General features: G+C 35.8%; 1 protein-coding gene across 3 annotated transcripts in view; it reads right to left on the bottom strand.

Annotated features, from left to right (window-relative positions):
- The window catches only part of Metap1d (methionyl aminopeptidase type 1D, mitochondrial), an 81,556-nt gene that overhangs the window by 13,994 nt on the left and 48,709 nt on the right, over positions 1 to 18,853 (bottom strand). The window contains exons 2-4 of one of the 3 annotated variants that reach the window (XM_047547569.1): positions 4,227 to 4,384; positions 2,026 to 2,175; positions 388 to 536 (exon numbers count right to left, since the gene is read on the bottom strand). In XM_047547569.1, the coding sequence (XP_047403525.1) occupies positions 388 to 536; positions 2,026 to 2,175; positions 4,227 to 4,384 (457 nt within the window). Of the gene's footprint in view, positions 1 to 387; positions 537 to 2,025; positions 2,176 to 4,226; positions 4,385 to 12,293; positions 12,406 to 18,853 lie in introns of those variants that run through there. The other 2 variants (XM_047547571.1, XM_047547570.1) reach the window with 2 other exon arrangements.

The raw sequence follows: 18,853 nt of genomic DNA, 5'->3' as shown, positions 1-18,853 counted from the left end.
GTGTACAATGAATCGAAATGCATTCTGCTATCATGTATAACTAAAAGAACAAATTTTTAAAAAGATGAACTTATTAGTTACCTCAGCGTTATACTGAACCAAAACAGTAGTTGATAACAAAAATATGTGGTAAAAATTGAGGAAGGTAAAAGAAATAGTTACTGCATAACTACTTTTGTAGATCACATACTGTCTTAACAAATATTAAATGGTGGTATTATAGCCACTTTGAAGCAAAATACTTCAAAATTTTTGTTTTATCATAATTCACTTCAGAAGTTTACAGGTGGATTTCAACTGAACCACAGTGTCTTTCAACATACACTATAGATCTTAGTTTCATGTTTTAGTTTCCAAAGGAACAACATATTATAAAAAAATGAATACCTGTCAGGAATACCATGACAGAGCACGTTGTTTACAGAGGTACAAACAGATTTTGGAAAGCCTCCATAGCCTAGAGGTGAGGGATAGGCGTCATGACTGATGATTTCCTGATGAACAAGAGCATCTATCTCTTCGGTTGTCATGTCAACCTAAAATATTAAATACAGAAATTGTGCAGTGACAGTTGAAGACATTTCCTGTATTTATCAACTATCCCCATGATAACAGCACTTCCACGTGAGATTGTATAGACTTACTGTAATAAACTTGTTATATAATATTTTAGTTAATTATGACTAATGTTATTCTCAATTGTGCTTTTTTTGATGGTCATTTGGGTAAATGATAGTATTATGAACTATTAAGAAATAGAAAATTTAAACTCCAGGATCCTCTAAATCATTTGTGAGTCATTAAATGACATGACTCCTTTTTTAGCCTCAAGATTTCCACAATATGTCCTTCAGCAATCCCTTCCTCTTTCTCAATGGTTAGTACCATGGCTAATGGAAGCACATGAATAAATGCTCCAAAGGATTTTTGGTTTAGACAACAGGTCTGAAAAAGTAGGTCAACCTACACTTTATTTCAGTGAAACATTACATGGGTTTTGCAGCAATGGCATGGAGATTAGGGGGGTCATCATTTAAAAACTCAGTCTGATACATTTTGTAGAGATTTGTTTTTCACTAACCTTGACTTCTTTTATGCCTAAGTAATAAATGTGTTTAAAATTTTTTTCCCCTTTCTAGAAGGTTTCTAATTGCTCCCAGAGAAAACTGAAATTGAAGTTTTTTGTTTTGTGGTGCTGGGTCTCACTTGAATCAAGGGCCTAATGCATTCTAGGCAAGCACTCTACCACTGAGCTAGACTTAGCCTCTGAAATTGAGTTTTATGAGTACATGAAGACTATTTTCATAAACTCACCAATTATAAATAAAAATCTAAAACAAAATAAAATCTGTTATTAAAAATTAGCTATATCTCTAATAGTTTTCTGTTATTTTATGTTCACATTATGCTTAGTTATGTTGCTCTAACAAGTTTATTATACAGATGACACAGTAAGTGATTTCATCTTTGAGTCTTCCTAAATTCTGCCCACCTTTTGGAAACTATAGGCTTTACCTTCTTTCATGATCTCTATGTAGCAGAGAGTTTCAAATTATTAGGAAAGAACTAAATCTTGTAGGATTTTCGTACACAATGATATGGCCATATTACCTATAGCTTTGTGTATCTGGTCTGATCTTTGCAGAGCTAATGCAAAAAAATAGGAGGCAAAATGCAAGGTAGAAATAATGCAAGGCACACAGAAATAATGAAGGAAGCAAAAGCAGAAGCTACAGGCAGGAGTAAGAGGCAAAAGTCAAAGCTGTCTGCCACTGATCAACTTGGACAGGCTGATTGAGCCCAAAGAATTTCTAGAATTCTGCTAGCAAAAATTCAATTTGGATTTTTAAATTATCTCTTAAATAAATACATAAAATAATAAGGACCCTCTCTCCAATCCTAAGACTTTACTTATTTTTTTGAAAGCAAATTAGATGTGTACAAAACAAGAATTAAAGTGAAAAAGAAAGAAGAAGTATTTGTTGCTCCTTATGTAAGTCACTCTGAGGCTTGGTAAGACGCCACCTTTAAACTCTTCCCAGCCAGGAGGAGGACATGACGGGCCAGCTGACAAGCCTGATGAAGCCCTTGAATCTGATCTTCATTCTTAACTTCTATGCTGTCTCCCCAGTCGGGTACAATGCCTGTCGTCACATAGTCTGGCTTCTTTATGTGCTTGAGGAAAAAGGATTGAAAAACGAAGATCAGAACCCAGCGCACGACAATGGGATCATTTTTTCGGACACAGCCTCCTGCTTCATGGAGCTCTGCCCTTCCTGCCGGAGCAACGACCTTCGAAGCCAGCACAACAGACCCTCCAGGCTGCCCCCAGTTCCTTCCCCTGCCCTTTTGAACTTAACATTGCCTGTTAGTGCTGCCTCTGGATGGTCTGTTAACCTCACCATGCTTTGAGTCAAACTCGACTGAAGTAGACTTCTGGTCAAAACAAACAGTAGTTTTCTTTTCTTCCTCCTCCCAACCCTGTTGGAAGCATATCACCATTGATGAAAAATAGCACCAGCTTCCAAGTTGCCAAATGGTTAATTAAAATTAAAAAGCACTTTCATCTTCTTAACACAAAGATAAAATTTATGCAAGGGGAGCTCCCAACACTCTCTCCCAATGAATATTTGTAAAAAGGCTGACTGTCAAGTCCACGGAAGCCTATTACACATACACTTTTCTTATGCTTGGCAACCCGACTCAAACTGAGTTTAGAATATAAAACAAAACAGCTTCCTTTTCTTTTTTCCCTGAGTACATAAAAATTATCTAGAACATTTTCATCATTTGTCAAGAACAAAATGCACCCCCAAAATTAAAAAATTCAATCCTGATCACTCTTGTAGACACCATCCTCTGCCACGTACCTAAACCCACTGGCATATTGAGGAAAAAATACTATCCTACATAGAGTTTCTTTTAGTCCAGAGGTTTTGTATAGCCCTTTTATAAGTTATTTATAGCAACTTGTACATAAGCATTGTTTAACAGAACATGGTAAGACTCCACAGCAGTTTGGGACAGGAGGCTGAGGGAGATAACACATTCAACAGCAATATCACACAACTCTGGAAAGGCTGCAATTAGGGCTCTTCTCTTTGTGAAGAGTGCCATGCTGGGTTTTAGGATCTTCTCTTACTCTCCAGTCGGAGGGGTCTTTCTGCAACAGCATTGCCTGGGTTACCACAGCTGAGCCCTGAAGAAGCATCTACTCTCCTCCAGCCAACCCACTAATGCCCACAGCTCACCAGGTTTCCCCTAAGCAGCCTGTGATGTCGTCTGTACTCTGGCTCTGTGACCTGGCAGAGGGGATATTGGGTTGTTCCTGAAATGGACTGATATTCTAAAAGAATACATTTACCTATCTGGCAATTTCTTTTTCTTTTTTTACTAAGGAAAAGTAATGTCAATTTTGTGACTAATACCAAATACTGGTTCTCATTATGGTGGCCAGGCCTCAGACAAGCCAGGAATGTACTCTGGGCTCTGGTGGTCTTTCTTTCTCATGAGCCCTTGCCACAAAATGGGCCATTCACCTTCAGGAGGAGAAACCTTCTTAATATGGGTTCACTGTTAAACATTTTTAAAAAGTGAAAAAGGAAGAAAGCAGGTGGTTTTGTGACAAATTCATATTTCTTTTAACTACTCTTCCTAAATGACCCACACGGCTCCTTTATATTTCATTTTGAAAAATGGTCAGATTGTCTTTCCACAGAATTGCAATCTCCGAAAAAAAAAAAGTCAAGAATGCTCTCAAACAAGACATTTTATTTAATTTACTCTAAAGGACAATTCAAAGACAGTAGCATTAATGAAATGGAAAGTATAAGAGCAGGCTTTTAAAAAATCCAGTGTGTTAGTTTCATATAGTCTCTCTTGAATCATCCCAATTTTATAGTTAATTTTCTGCTCTAAAAGTTTGGAAACCATATATGTGTAGTTTTTTTATTTTACATTAGAAATTTAATACAGAAAATTTCAGGATAGAAATTTAAATTCTAAACAAGCTAAACACTTCTACACTCAGAGCTTTCTTTTCAAAAAGTGATGTTCTAGAACTACAGGAGGTTAAAACTTCTCACATCATAATTTTAAATCACAAACCAAGTTTTAAAATTATGACTTAAATGGCCTGGAAATCAAAGGTGCAAAACATTTGATCACTTCTGCAGTCAATCTTTATCTGGGCTGGAAAAAGCAGCAGATAATAGGCAATACAGTACCTTAGGAACTGGATGCGCTGGAGAAACTGCAGCCGGCACAACTATACTGTGTGAAACATCTCTTTGTCTTCGGAAAAAGAAATTTCTTCTTTGTTGACTGCTTGAGTGCTTGTGTAAGTAGATATGATTTAGTGGTGATGAGAAAATTCTATGACAACCTATGAGCAGAAATAGATGTATTTTAAGTAAAAAAAAGAAAAAAGAAATAAAGAAAAAGGAAACAAAATTAACAGTGCTTCATTTAAGGTGTTGTGTTGTTGACTACTAAATCATTACTATATTGAGTCAAAAAGGAAAAGCCCCAAACAGAAAGGAAAGCAGTTGTATTCCAAGTTCTAGTACAAGAGTAGCACAGCATATTTATTAGCTAATACCATGTTTACATAAATGCCTGGCAATGGAAAATTCTACTGTAATGGGAAACAAACATATAGAAACATCTGCTAAGCACCAAGTCTGTAAAAAGAACAATTTCCACTGTGGTGCCTTGTGTGACAATGTCCAAGATAACCCTAGAATTCAGGGCACTATTTTGATGGCTTTATACTCTTTAAAGCCATTTTCATTTCAAGAATCAGAGACAAATTGCCAGCTGCACTTTTGCCCTCCATAGGATTACAGTGTGTTAAGTTCATGTGCATCAAGGCATTATACTGAAATTCATTGCAACGAATGCTCAAATCAGAAAAAGACCAAATAGCAAAAATGTAGGTATAACCCCGAAAGAAAATGGACACCAGGTCCTAAAGTAGTCACAACAGGAATTTAGAAATATCTATCAAAATTTTAAATGCACATATCTTTTGACTCAGCAATTCATCTCTTGTGGATGTTATGCAATGATGGATGCATGAAGATATACCCTCACTGAAGCACTGTTTGAGTTTAAAAAAAAGGGAAACTACCTAAATGTTTCCAAATGGGAAACATCAATGGGTACTTGGTTAAATATTATAGCACATCTACACAACAGAAAACCCTGGGCCCATTAAAAAAGAATAAGCTAAGTTATCTCTAATTATTGACAAGGAAAGAGATAATAATACATTGTTAGGATAAAAAAGTAAATGCTGAACAGTATGCATAAGAAGTCCACATAGATTTGGGAAAGCAGGTACAGTGCTGGGTATCAAACCCAGGGCTTTGATCATGCTAGGCAAATGTTCCACCTCTGAGCTATGCCCCAAGTCCCCTATAAGAACTCATTAATGTAAAAAGCTTGTACACTTATTTATATAAGCTTGTACATACCTATAAAAATTTCTGGAAATTAATATTCATAAATAGTTGTTATCTGTGGAGCATGTGATGAAGGCTAGAGATGGGAAGATATTTTGATTCATTTTATTTTCTTCTACACTGTTATATTTTTGAAACCATCCACTTGCATCACTATTAGAGTTAAAACAATAGTTTTTAAAAAGCTCCAACAGATCTCAACTACATGGCAGGGGTTGACAAAGACGGCCCAAGGGCCAAATCTGACCTACTTGCCCCTCTTTTTATAACAGCCCAAGATCTAAAAAAAAAAAAAAAAAAAAAAAAAAAAAAAATTACATTTATAAGTGGTTGAAGGAAATTAAAAGAGAAGTACTTTGTAACACATGAAATTACATAAAATTTCAGTTCCTATAGCTACCCTTATTCACTTATACTTGTTTATGGCTGATTCTGAGCTACAGTGATAGAGTTGAGTAGTTGTGTCAAAGATATACAGCCCACACAATCTAAATATTTACCACCAGGCCATTTACAGAAGTTTGCTGACTCCTCGTCTAGAGCACTGGTTCTCAGAATGAGATTCTCAGATGAGCAATATCAGTATCACAGGAGGAAAAGATGTAAATTCCAGACCTTCTCCTCCATCTACTGACTCAGAAACTCTGGGGATGAGGCCAGCAATCTGTGCTTTAACAGACTCTTGGGGTGATCCTCCTGTACCCTATGCCTGAGAACTACTGACCTAGAGTAACATTTCAGCTGTGAAACTTAATGGAAACAAAAACTGCCAGGGAGTATTTGCCCCCAAACTCAGAATCTCTCATGGACATGGGGAAAGGTCCTTATGCAAACAAACCCCAGTGCTCAGTGATTCAGGGTCAAAAATTTCATTCAATTATGTTTTTGTGTAAATTTGAAAGTAATACTGCTGAATCAAACTGAATCAAACTTACAGGGGTATCTTGGTTACTTTTGTTGTTGTTGTTACAGTACTGGGGATTGAACCCAGAGCCTGATATGTGCTGAGCACATGGTCTACCACTGAGCCACATTACCAGTCCCCTTGGGTTTTGGGTACCTACTTTCTTTACACCATTCCAAAACCAGACAAAAGGTCAGAAATATCATTTCTTTTCTTTCTTTCTTTCTTTTTTTCTTAAGTTGTTGTTTGAGACAGGGTCTCAATATGTTGCCCAGACTGGTCTTAAACTCATGGGCTCAAGCTGTCCACCTGCCTCAGCCTCCCAAGTAGCTGGGACTTTAGGCAAGCACCACCACATCTGACTTAAAAAAAAAATGTTGCTTGACAGTGGTCGGTACCTTATTTTCTAAAGGATGTTTCCCTAATGACCTTAGGGTTGTCAACTGACATATGAGTGGTAGGGAGTGTCTATAAAAAAACAAATAGTTGGAAAGCAAAGTCTAGACTTTTGACTTTGCTCTTCTTTTTAGCTGTGTGGCTCTGAAGGATGTCTTCTTCTGAATCTCAGGTAAGAATTAATTGGAATAAGGAATATGAAAATGCCTTGCATTTTGCAGATGCCCAATAAACAATTGTTCCTTCAAGAATGCTTAAAATTTAAAATGAGCCAGAAAACCTGGGCTCCACTATAGTTTAGAAATTACTAGACAAGACACTTTACATGTCAGCTTATTAATCTTCATAATGGATTGTGTTATTATTCCACTTCACAGTTGAAGATACTGAGGTACACAGTAAGTGCCAAGGTTGAAGGAAAGCAGGTCAAGTTGCCTCCACAAAGTATATTATTTCTCTCATAGGCATAAGGAAAATAATGAGCCGGTCACAATAACACAAGCCTGTAATCCCAGCAATTCAAGAGGCTGAGGTAGTAGAATCCCAAATTCAAGGTCAGAGTCAGCAATTTAGCAAGGCCCTAAGCAACTTAGTTGGCCCCACTTCCCTGTTTCAAAGTAAAAATTTTTAAAAAGGCTGGGGAGGTTGCTCAGTGGTTAAGCACCCTTATGTTCAATCCCTGGTACCAAAATAAATAAATAAATAAATAAATAAATAAATAAATAAACAAACAAACAAATAAATAAATAAATAAAAAGAGCTAATACACATGGAACTATTGTTACTATTATAATTTTCCAAAATTGGTGCTGGGTTGACCTAATCTATCCATTCCTTTAAGCCAAGCTCCCTTCATCAACTAAACACACAGTGAGGCAGTGAGGTAGTTGACAGAAGTTAGTTGGGCAGTCTGTATACATGGAGTGGAAAATTTGGAAAGACTTAGATGGAATCAATCCATGATTGTGATCCCTAACGCATTTCTACACATGACCACATATAAGACACAAGTTCACAAGTGTTTCCCTTCTGCAGAAAGTATGTATTATGCTTACTGTTAACAATGAGAATACTAATCAAGTAATAGTAATTCACATTTAGTAAATACTTTGATTAAGCTGAATGCCAAGTGCTCTATATATATTACTTCTTACCAACTATCAGGTAGGTGGATCACCATTTTACAGATGAGGAACTAAGGCTTTCATCTCTAGTAATAATTGACCAGGCCCCAGCTTCAAGCCCTTCAAATTCAGAACCAGGGCTGTGTCTGCCTTCCCAAGCTGTCTCCCAACAGTGTATTGCAGCTCTATAAGTCCTATTAGCTAGCAAGCTTAGTAGAAAATGCATTTTTTCAGGGGGTGGAGTTTAAGGAAAGTTTTTTTTTAAATCATGAAAAACACATCACATTTAGAGTTAAGACATTTTTCATGAAAATTCTTAGCGATTATCTAATTAGAAGGCACGATGGTAGTGAAAATAGTATGAACTGTGAAGACAGACAAATCTGGGTTTCCAAAACTTCTGAGTCCCACTTTCTTCACTATTAAATGGGAATTAAAGTGCTCTTCCTATCAAGAGGTTGATGTATTAGCTGAAAGAATACACATGTAAACCATTTAAAAAATGTGGGTGCTCCAAAAATGTCCATTTCTTTTCCTCTCTTATCTGTGGGGGATCTAAATTTATTCTTTCATTTAACAACAAATGTACCTACTGAACATTTGTGATGTGCCACACTCTGGATGCAGGGAAAACTGGTGAACAAGGAGGGTTGGTCCTTGCTCTCAAGGAGTTATGTTCTTGTAGGGGGAGGCAAACAATAAGCACATCAACAATACATTAGATTGTATTAGATGGTGACAGGAGTAACGAAAAACAGGGCCAGAGTGACAGCACTGAATGGCACCTTACAGTTGAAGTTCTACTCTCAGTCCTGTCGGGAGTCTTGTTATTGACACTGACAGAGGAGTTTCTTGGTGCCAAGATCTGTGCTGAGTACTTCACAGGTGTTACCCATGAAGATCTAGTAACATGAGAAAATTGCACTTCATACTCTTGGAGGTCCCTTTAGCTCTATCATACCAGCCTTCCTTTCGCAACACTTGATTGTCATGCTACATTCCGGGGAATGGGATGAGGGAAGACTCATAAATTTTTTCCAACGTGGCTGATTACACAAAGGAGACTTCATCTTTATGTTATTATCAAGTCTGAGCACACAGTCATCATGGGGGAGTCTTTTCTATGTTCTTAAACTTGAGTATGAAGTCCTCAGGTCTCCACTGGGAGAAGCTTTTGAGACATTCACTTTTGGATGCCAGCCGACCTATTCTGCCAAATGACTGACTCACTGCCAAAAAGTTGAAAGTACACCCACTCTTGACTGGATGGCAAAATTCTAAACATCAAAACTCAGCCTGAACATAGCCAATCTGTTGACAGTTTTGGTTCTGTTGGGTACTCAGCAATTCCACTTTCCTAAGACACTTTTGTATTTGAAGCAAGAGCTTTTCTTTCAACCTGATAAAAGACATCCTATACATGTTGTCAAAAGTTAACAGGATAATAAGGTACCATACCGTGTTTATTCCACTAACTATTCATTATAAACCAGAATAAAAATCTAGTGTTTTCACAGGTGAAATGAAGAAATGGGCTTAAGTCATGTTACCTTCAGAAGATAATGGTCCTCCAATTAGCCTTGGTGGGGGGAAGCAAAGATGGGATATCCTTGGTCTTATTTATCATATTGTAATTAATAAGTAGTAATTAAAATTTCCAAATGTAAACTGAGAAAAAATTAAAATCCAAGTCCCCATTTTATTCAGGGTTGCAGAAAGGATACCTAAACTATAGTATGTGATATGTAACACTATAGAAAAGGTCTGTTGAGTCTTCTAAATATTTCCTTGCTTTATAAAAGCTCCACTGATATAACTATATCTGACTTTCAACTCATTACTGTCAGTGTTACTAATTTGGTGCTCAATGACCATCCTCAAAGACCAAAGTATCAGCCAAGTCCCATCAGCCCAGTCCTCTTTGCACTGTCATTCACCTGGGACCTACAGCATACCCTCCTTTACCAAAGCTATTTGGGGGAACAAGATGCAGGTGTGTATTAATAAATGCAAGGGGAAAGTGGACTAATCTGAAGTTCAGGAGATGCCCATGGGAAATCATTAGAAACCTCAGGAGAGCAGGGGAGCCCAGAGCAGCAAGGGGTTGCTTGGTACTAATTTGATCTTGAAAGTGATGATCACAGAGTGTTGTTACTGTTGATTGCCTAACAGAAACTCTACATAGGGTTGGCATAGGCAGTAAAGCTATACGTTATTTGTTATGAATACTAGAATATTTACTGTTATCAAAGGTAATGATAAGAATTATTTTCAGTGTCATAAAAATTCTATCAGAGCCTAGTTTGAGCTGAACACTGAAAATTATAGGCAACTGCTTCTCTACCTCCATGGAGGAGCACACTATGCAGCCTGAATGTCTCTTGAAATTGCTATATGTCCTCTGGATACTGCTGCACGTTTTAAATTTGTATTTGGAATATAAATCTAGGTTATGGTTTTAAATATTTTCATATTTGGTAATAACATCAATTTCCAAACACTGCCTTTTATTTCGCTTTACAGATTAAGTCTGAAAGGTGGGACTTCAGAATTCAAGTATGCTGGAGGGAGGAGTGCATTTTAAATAACTAATGGTGCTGCACACAACATGCCCTATATTTATTGGCCTCTTACTCAGGGTCCATTTTAATTGTTATCTGCTCATGCATTCTATACCACATAATGAAATGCTTCCATTTCACCCACTGAGCCCTGGGTTTTTATGTGCACCTTTACTAATGACCCTTAATTAAGTCGATTTTACCCTTGAAAATGTGAGTTTTCTTTTGGTCAACAAGTATTTTTAAGGGAGCAGTCTGAATGAACTTTCAAAGAGGCATTTTAAATGCTTATTATTTTAAGCAGTTGTAAACTGAACAAAGTACATTTGTACTCAAGTGTGGGCTACCAACACCTATATTTTTCATTGTGCATTTCCAGGGAAGCACTTTCACCCTGCAGTGTGCCATCAATCCTCAGTTAGGTTTCATTTCAGAGGGATCAAATATCTGGGTAGGAAACAACACAATAAAGTAGCCTGGCACTACTTTACATTAGCTAACAATGTCAACCAGAGATAATATGTAATTTAAAAGACACCCTGTAAAATGTCTTACTGAATATATTTTTTCATAATGATCAGCAAATGCCAAAGTCTGGTTACAAAACTATTATTTATAGCATATTAACATCTAATTGATTTTACAAATGGAGGCAATTATTTTGGATGAAGGGAGGAATGCCTGCCAGATTTAAATGATTTATGATTACCAAGAGAGAAAACAACAATGTTTTGCTAATTCATTTTCAAATACGGCTCTTACACTCATTGATAATTTTAAACTAAATGATTGCTTAAATAATACATTAATGTTAGCAAAAAAAAAAAAAAAAAAAAAACTAAAACAGCAACTGACTTTGTGACAGCAATCTGATATATATTTTTACGTTTAAAAATGTTGCTTCCTACTAGGCTCAGAAGGGACCATACCATAGGAATACATTTTCCAAGTGCTGATTTAGAACCACTGAAAGATCACACTTCATGAACTCTAACCAATTACCCAGAGTAGGAGTACCAGCTCTTATATTGTGTGCTTTCAGGTCCAAGAGAACACTGCAAATGCATTTACGCCTCATATTTCTTGACCTAAAACACCGACTGTTTGAAAGGTGTCATAACTTGTACAAATGTTGTGAAAGAAAAATTAGTCTGTATCACTGAATAAAACTCTTTCATTAATTTTTGTAATCTCCTACTAAGATGCATATGTTTCAAAAGTAGGTAAGAGAAAAATGAAGGTTCCTTCCCATTTCAAGACAACTATAAAGTAGAAGAGAAACTCACATTTCACAAGAAATAACCTGTGCATTTGTTGAAGGACACACACACACACACACACACACACACACAACTAGGGAATGCCCCAGGCTGAAGTAGATACTGACTGGGCAAAGCTAAAGGACAGGGCCCTTGAAACTAAACAAAAGCAAATTCATTCAGTTGACAGATGTTGATTACATCAAAGCAACAAGGAACTCCCCTAACTCCCAATTTTTAAAAAACAAGTAATATGCTCTATAATCCACACACTTAAAGACAAAGTGAACTTTTAAAACCAATCATAATAAACATTATTAAATCTGTTTCCAAAGAGTTTCAGTTCATCTAAGGACTATTCTAGTGTTTTCAGCTGTGGACTTCTCCAAACAGTGGTTTATTCATTCCCATGGACATGTCTGGGAAGCCGAGACGGGCATGCCATCAGCCCCTTCCTTCCAGGGGTTAACTGCTCTGGCTGCCAAATAAAATACAGAGTGAGCCATGTAATTATGGAGACAGTCAAAGGGCAGGCTCTATTTTGAAATCTATTTGCACAGACAAGGTCTTCCAATTGAACTTACAGGAAACAAGCTGGTAAAGAGCCTCCTTTCCCCCAGATGCTTTCCACACTTTTTCTCCAATTCAGGAAATCATGACTATGGACACCATACACCACTGCTTCCTGGATTTCAAGCTAAGATGCCATTACAGTGAGAAGAGTAGATCTGTTTCACAAACCTATAAGAATAATTATAGGAGGCCTAATTAACAGTACTTGGAAATTGCCTCTGAATGATAAAGTTACAATGTTTATTAAGCATTTCTAAAGAGGATGCAGGCCCAGTTGGTATGCAGGTGTTGGAAAACAGTTCATTTTCTTTAATGCTCAAAATAAAGCACATGGTTGAGTGTAACATATACTGGCACAAGTACTTGTCTGAAATAATAATTCTACTTGACATTCAATAGTATTGTCCTTGTAGTTATTTATAGCTAAGACTGCTACAACAGTCACAAAGACTCCATAGAAATAAAAAGGAAATGTGTACAATATTGTAAGTGACAAAAAAGTCATAACTCAATTTTATGCTGAAACAAAAGATTTCATTCTAGTTGCTTAATGCTCTAAAGGTTGGCAAAAAAAAAAAAATTTTTTTTTTTGAGGTACTGGAGATTGAACTCAAGGGCACTTTACCACTAAGCTACATCCCCAGCCTTTTTCTTTTAAGACAGGATCTCCCTAAGTTGCTCAGGTTGGCCTTGAACTTGTGATTCTCTTGCCTCAGCTTCCCAAATAGCTGGAATTACAGGCATGCACCACCATGCCCATCTGAGTTGGCAATTTCTATGAGACCACATCATTTGAATACTAAAATAGGATTAAAACTAAGTGGTGAATGACAGGCACTAGTCTGTGGAACTGATCATGAAGCCATAACCCAAGTGCCTAGAGTCCTGGTTCTAGAAAAGATGAACTGGAAAGTCAGTCACATTTAGACCACTTCTGGGGAAAGGAAGGGTGGCAGCCTGGGGGCACTCTCTTCTAATAATAACAACATTCAGGAATGGTCCCCAGGTCAGAGCAAAACATGACCTTCCCCAAGGCTTCATCAGGAAGTTGGCTCTATGCTACATCCCTCCTCCTTTTTAAAATTTTATCAATAGCAACGAATAGAGTATAACATCAATAATAAGCTCAGAAATGGTTTAGGAAAATACTTCATTTTGTTTCTTTACAAAAGTTGAATTTGAATTATTCATTAATATACACCACCAGAACCCAAGGATTTAGTTAAGCAAGAAGCATTCCCCTCCTCCTGGAAAACAAATACACTCCAATCTACTCTAGAAACAAAGATCACTAAACATTCCTATTTAATAATATGGACTCATTACTTATGGGCCCAAGAAAAAAAAAATCTCTTAGGCTAGCTCAACTACAGCTTGGAGAAGAATGCCAAAGACTAAGAACTCAAAAGTATGTATAAAACTAAAAGCAGATCATATGGTGGATCAGTACAAGTTACAAGGAAATGATTAATTTGTACAAAAAAGTAAGACTTTTTTACAAAGTATCTTCATTAAAGATAAAAATATTTACTTCAAAATTTAAATTTAAATTCATCTTTATAATCAGAAAACATTGAGTCACATTGAAATGGTATATGCTGAGCAAATCCCATTGTGTCTCAGCTAAAGTTTAGAGAAAAGCAGCTTTTTAGCACTTCAACAATACATATACTCAGGCAAATTCTTGGACAAAGAAATACTGTATCCTTCCAGGGGAAATAAAGGAGCTGTTTATTAGAACTGTGGTTAAAATGTAATAATTCATTCCAGTTGAGCCCTGTGAAAAATGTCATCAAAATATCATTTTCTTTGCCAGATTTTCTGGATGCCGTAATATCATTTAAATACAGACTAAAAGACACATTCTAATCAGAGAGAAACAACAAAATGTACTAAAACCAAAATGATCTGTCAAAGAAATAGGAAAGAAATTCACCCAGTCCTGGTACCCAGGGAATGCAAACTTCTAGGTTAGTGTGGAACATCTGGCAAATTTCAACTTTACAAAATCTCTCAAAAGAAACATTCCTGTTACCTCACACACTTTGGTTAAAGAAGAGGAGGATAGAACAATTTTTATTAAAGAACACAAATAGGAACCAGAAAGAGCAATTTCACAGAAATCACACATGGAATTCAGTTTTAGAGAATGTCCACATAAAAATCACAAGTTTTAAAAAATTGATATGGTAAGAAAGTCCTTCTTTAGTTCTTTAAAAAAAAAAAAGATTACCCAAAATACTACTGTCATGTAAAATACTACTTATAATATTAGTTATTCTGGATTAAAATACACAGTATTAGATGATGTGGGGACTTACAGTTAATGATCAAAGATAGAGTTTTAATATGAATATTTTAAAATTGTATTAAGGCATTTGAAAAGAGCATAACTTTAGTTTCTGTTTTATAATGGTATCTGTATGAAACATGTCATATGTATACAGTTAGTGAGCCTGCCTTCCTCACTGAGCCATTTAAAGTTATTGATGTATAAGAAAGCAATTGTTATAAAATAGCTCAGACTTTTAACCAAAACTGCAGTAGTGATACCAAATGCAAAAAAACTCCCTAACTCCTACATTTTAGTATATCCCTAAGTATATCTTCACTGTACAACTTCAAATGAGAGGCATAAAATAAAACATTTGAATAAAAATCTCCAGGTATTATTTTGACAGTTTTGGGGATTTTGTTTCTGCTGCATTGCCAGGCAATAGGAATAGTAGGTAGGTAGGTCAATAATCACGACCTAAAATGACAAAGTCAAAGCTTCAGGAAAACAACATATTTCCAAGCTTGCAAGCATGTAGTTGAAATTACACAGATTCACGACAAGCCAAGATCACTTGTTGAGGAGTTATTTTCAACCAGGAAAATAAAGAGAAAATACATAGTAGCATTTTGGTAAAAGAAAAAGCTTCATATTTTCTGAAGGCAGACTTTTGGACTTGGTACAGTTATATTGCCACAAATAATTTTATATTCAATTCAACTGAATAAAGTTGGTTAACCAAATGAATAATCACTCTATAGTTTTAGGTTGTAATGCAAAAATTCAATGTATCAGAATGGTATAGAGTAAAAGGGGAACACCATAGAAGTCTGTTTACAATCTGGCCCTTTTTTATGGTGTGCTTATTTTTTTTTTAATACATGGATAGCTAACTATTTGTTAATTTTTTGTACTGCAGATTAAAAATTTAAAAACTGTCATCACCACCACCAATAAGAAAGTGTGTACTCTATATCTGTGTGTAGCAGGCTACTTCTTGTAACTGAAAACACAACATTACTTGAAAACCTTAGTTGACCAAATACATTCACACTTTGTCAAATGACAATTTCTTGTCTGTTTTAGACTAATGTCTTCAATACTGCCAAAGTACTCAAAAATCTGATGTATAAAGTGTTAGCAACATATTTGCTGTCTAATGTGAGGTTTATTGAACATTTTTTTGAGTTGCACTTCTACCAGAATGTTACAAAAAAAAAAAAAAAAAAAAAAAACACCAAACACCTAGTAAAACATAAAAAAAATTGGGGATAAAAATAAGAGTGTGGAATTTAAAAGACTTTATACTTTGCTTGTGAATGTACCATAGGGGCTTTCTTCTAAAAGATGTGCCTTCCTAATTATATTTACTTGAGTTCTTGTTTAAATTGGGTTTTCTACTCATTGGTACTCATTGGTTTACTTGAACATGTTAATCTGTAAAATTTCGTCTCCTCCCTGTTTGTTAACAGGAATATTTCCCTACCATGTTGCTATGATAATTGTATGATATGATAGCTAGAAAGCAATACAAAGTAAAACCTCAATAAATGATAATTACTACTATCATTGGTAGCTGACTGTGGGAGGAGGTCACTCTAAAATGCACTAATCAGTAGGTAGAAACCAGTCTGAATTTTAAAACATGCTTTTGGATAATCTACAAAGTAAGTAAATCCCAAAGTAATCATATGAGATCCTAGGTTGGGTCCCAGAGTTGCTGTTTAAAAGCCACACTATCTACAGCATTGGATCTCTCCTGACTTCGTCACACAGCCACCCTAACCATCAAACAACACTACTGATGTAGAAACACCTTACAAACTGGATAATAGCTCATGATTGTAGTATACTGAGAGAAAGCTTATATTTTTGTTTTGTTTTGTTTTGTTTTTGTTTTTTCTGAGAGTTCCTGATGGAAACTTGCTGGTACGGTGATGGTTAATGGGGAATTCTAAGGAAAATCTCTTCTTACACTCATAGAGGTAAAGGCCCTGGCTTTCCTTAAGAATCATATCCTTCTTAACATAATCATATATAGAATACTTCTTAAATTGTGCAAAGGGTGGGATGGGAGAAATCATATTATAGAAAAATTCTATCCTGCAGTGAAAATATTCCCTGTAATTTATTCAGCGTGTCCCCCAACCCCACCAGGGCTAAGGAGAGAAGCCAGGACCTTGCACATGTTAAGGCAAGTGCTCTACTTCTGAGCCACACCTCCAGCCCCTACATGCTATTTTTATTCAGTTACTACATAGTATCCAGTCAATGCAGTGCTTATCCATGAAACATTATATTGTCCTCAGTAACCTTAGTTAATTAAAGTTTGTAAAAATTTAAATTTGTCTTCATGTACAATATTTAACAGAAATATTCTAAAGCTCACCAAACCTTATTGTTTAAAGGTACCAAGAAGTCTTCTTTGCATAAAAATTCCTATTTATTACACAGTGATACAGAAAGAACTTATTTACATTTCAAGCACTACCAACATACATCATTTATGACAAAAAAGGCAAGCACTCCATAAGAAATGCTCAATCACTGTCAATCACAAACACTAAAATATACATAAACCAAAGCACACGGTGTGAACTGTATTAAATTCAGCTAAACACAGAATTACTAACGGAACAAACAAAAAAACAAATAATTATCAGTGACTCACAGACCTATTTACACAATACACAAAGTAACTTGGAAAGGTGTAACCATGGAAACCTGATAGCCAAATTCATTGCCTTTAAATTTTGCATTTAAACACTGTGCAAATGATGTCCTTACAAAATTTTTTAAAAGCTGTCAAAACTTATCTTTGTTTTCAGATCATTGATCAAAATAGTTTCAACTATATAAAACTGGTTGTCTTTAAAATTATTCAGACTAGTTCAATAAGATGAGGATAAAAAGTCAAATAATTTTTTTCAGAAAACTTATTATTTTTACAACCACTGATTAGCAATCAAAAAAACTCAACTATTTACAATAAATTCTATAATAATCAACTAATATTAAAACATACTTTGACAGAAAGACTCTTCTTAAACTCACACTGTTGCATGCAACCATCCATCTCCTCTAACTGCTAAAACAGAAATCCATTAGCTGTTTTGGTTTATAAAATGATTTCACTAACAATTACTATTGATTAGTGTACTATTTAATGCTATAGTTAGTCTCAATGTCTTATATTTTATTTCATAACCCAAATGTCTAAAACATTATTTTGTAGTTTACTACAATTTTGCTACAAAATTTACTGGATCTCACACTAAAAGATGTAATGTTCAGTGTGTATTTCGTTATGTAGATGAGCAATGGATGTTGTTTGACATGATTTAAATGGGTCAACAGTATTTTCCTAGTCGCATTAATCATCCAGACAGCTAGAATGAAAAAAAAGTCCTTGAAAACTAAAACTAGAGAATCTATTCACACAAGTGACACTCACCATTGGTGGGTTATCTAGGATGTGGTTAGGGAGAAGGAAGAGTTACAGACTTTAAACACATGTTTCATTATTTATTCAGAAACCACTTCAAGACCCTAGCTCTACTTTCAGAATTCAAGTGAACACTCATAGAGACAAATCTCTGAGATATCAAATTGTAATTTTTAAAGAAGCATTATATGGAAATCTGTAAAAACTTTGTCCACTAAAGAAAGAATAAACTGGGCATGTTGGTGACTTGGGAGACTGAGTCAGGAGGATTGAAAGTTTGAGGCCAGCCTCAGCAACTTAGTGAGGCCCCAAGCGATTTAGCCAGAGCTTGTTTCAAAATAAAAAAATAAAAAAGGGCTGGGGATGTAGCTCAGTGGGGTTCAATCCCCAGTACAAAAGGGGAAAAAAATAAAGAATAAAATTTAGGGAGTCCAGCTCCTAATAAGGCTGAGCCCTGAGGACAGGGTCAGGCCTATGGAATCTATAAAAATACACAGCATATGATCCAGCTATCCCACTCCTCGGTATTTATCCACAAGAACTAAAATCAGCATACTATAGCAATACAGTCACTTCAGTGTTTACTGCAGCACAATTCACAATAGCCAAATTATGGAATCATCCCAGATGCCCGTCAACAGATGAATAGATCAAGAAAATGTGGTACACATACACAACAAGAGTTTTACTCAGCCATAAAGCAGAATGAATGAATGGCATCTGCTGGGAAATGGATGGAAATGGAGAAAATCATGCTAAGTGAAATAAGCCAGACTCAGAAAAACAAGGGTCAAATGTTTTCTCTCAAATGTGGAAGCTAGAGCAAAATAAGGAAAAGAAGGTGTTTGGGG

This window comes from Sciurus carolinensis, chromosome 3, assembly GCF_902686445.1.
Source record: "Sciurus carolinensis chromosome 3, mSciCar1.2, whole genome shotgun sequence".
Taxonomy (NCBI): Eukaryota; Metazoa; Chordata; class Mammalia; order Rodentia; family Sciuridae; genus Sciurus; species Sciurus carolinensis.
This window is presented reverse-complemented; position numbering and strand designations above follow the sequence as displayed.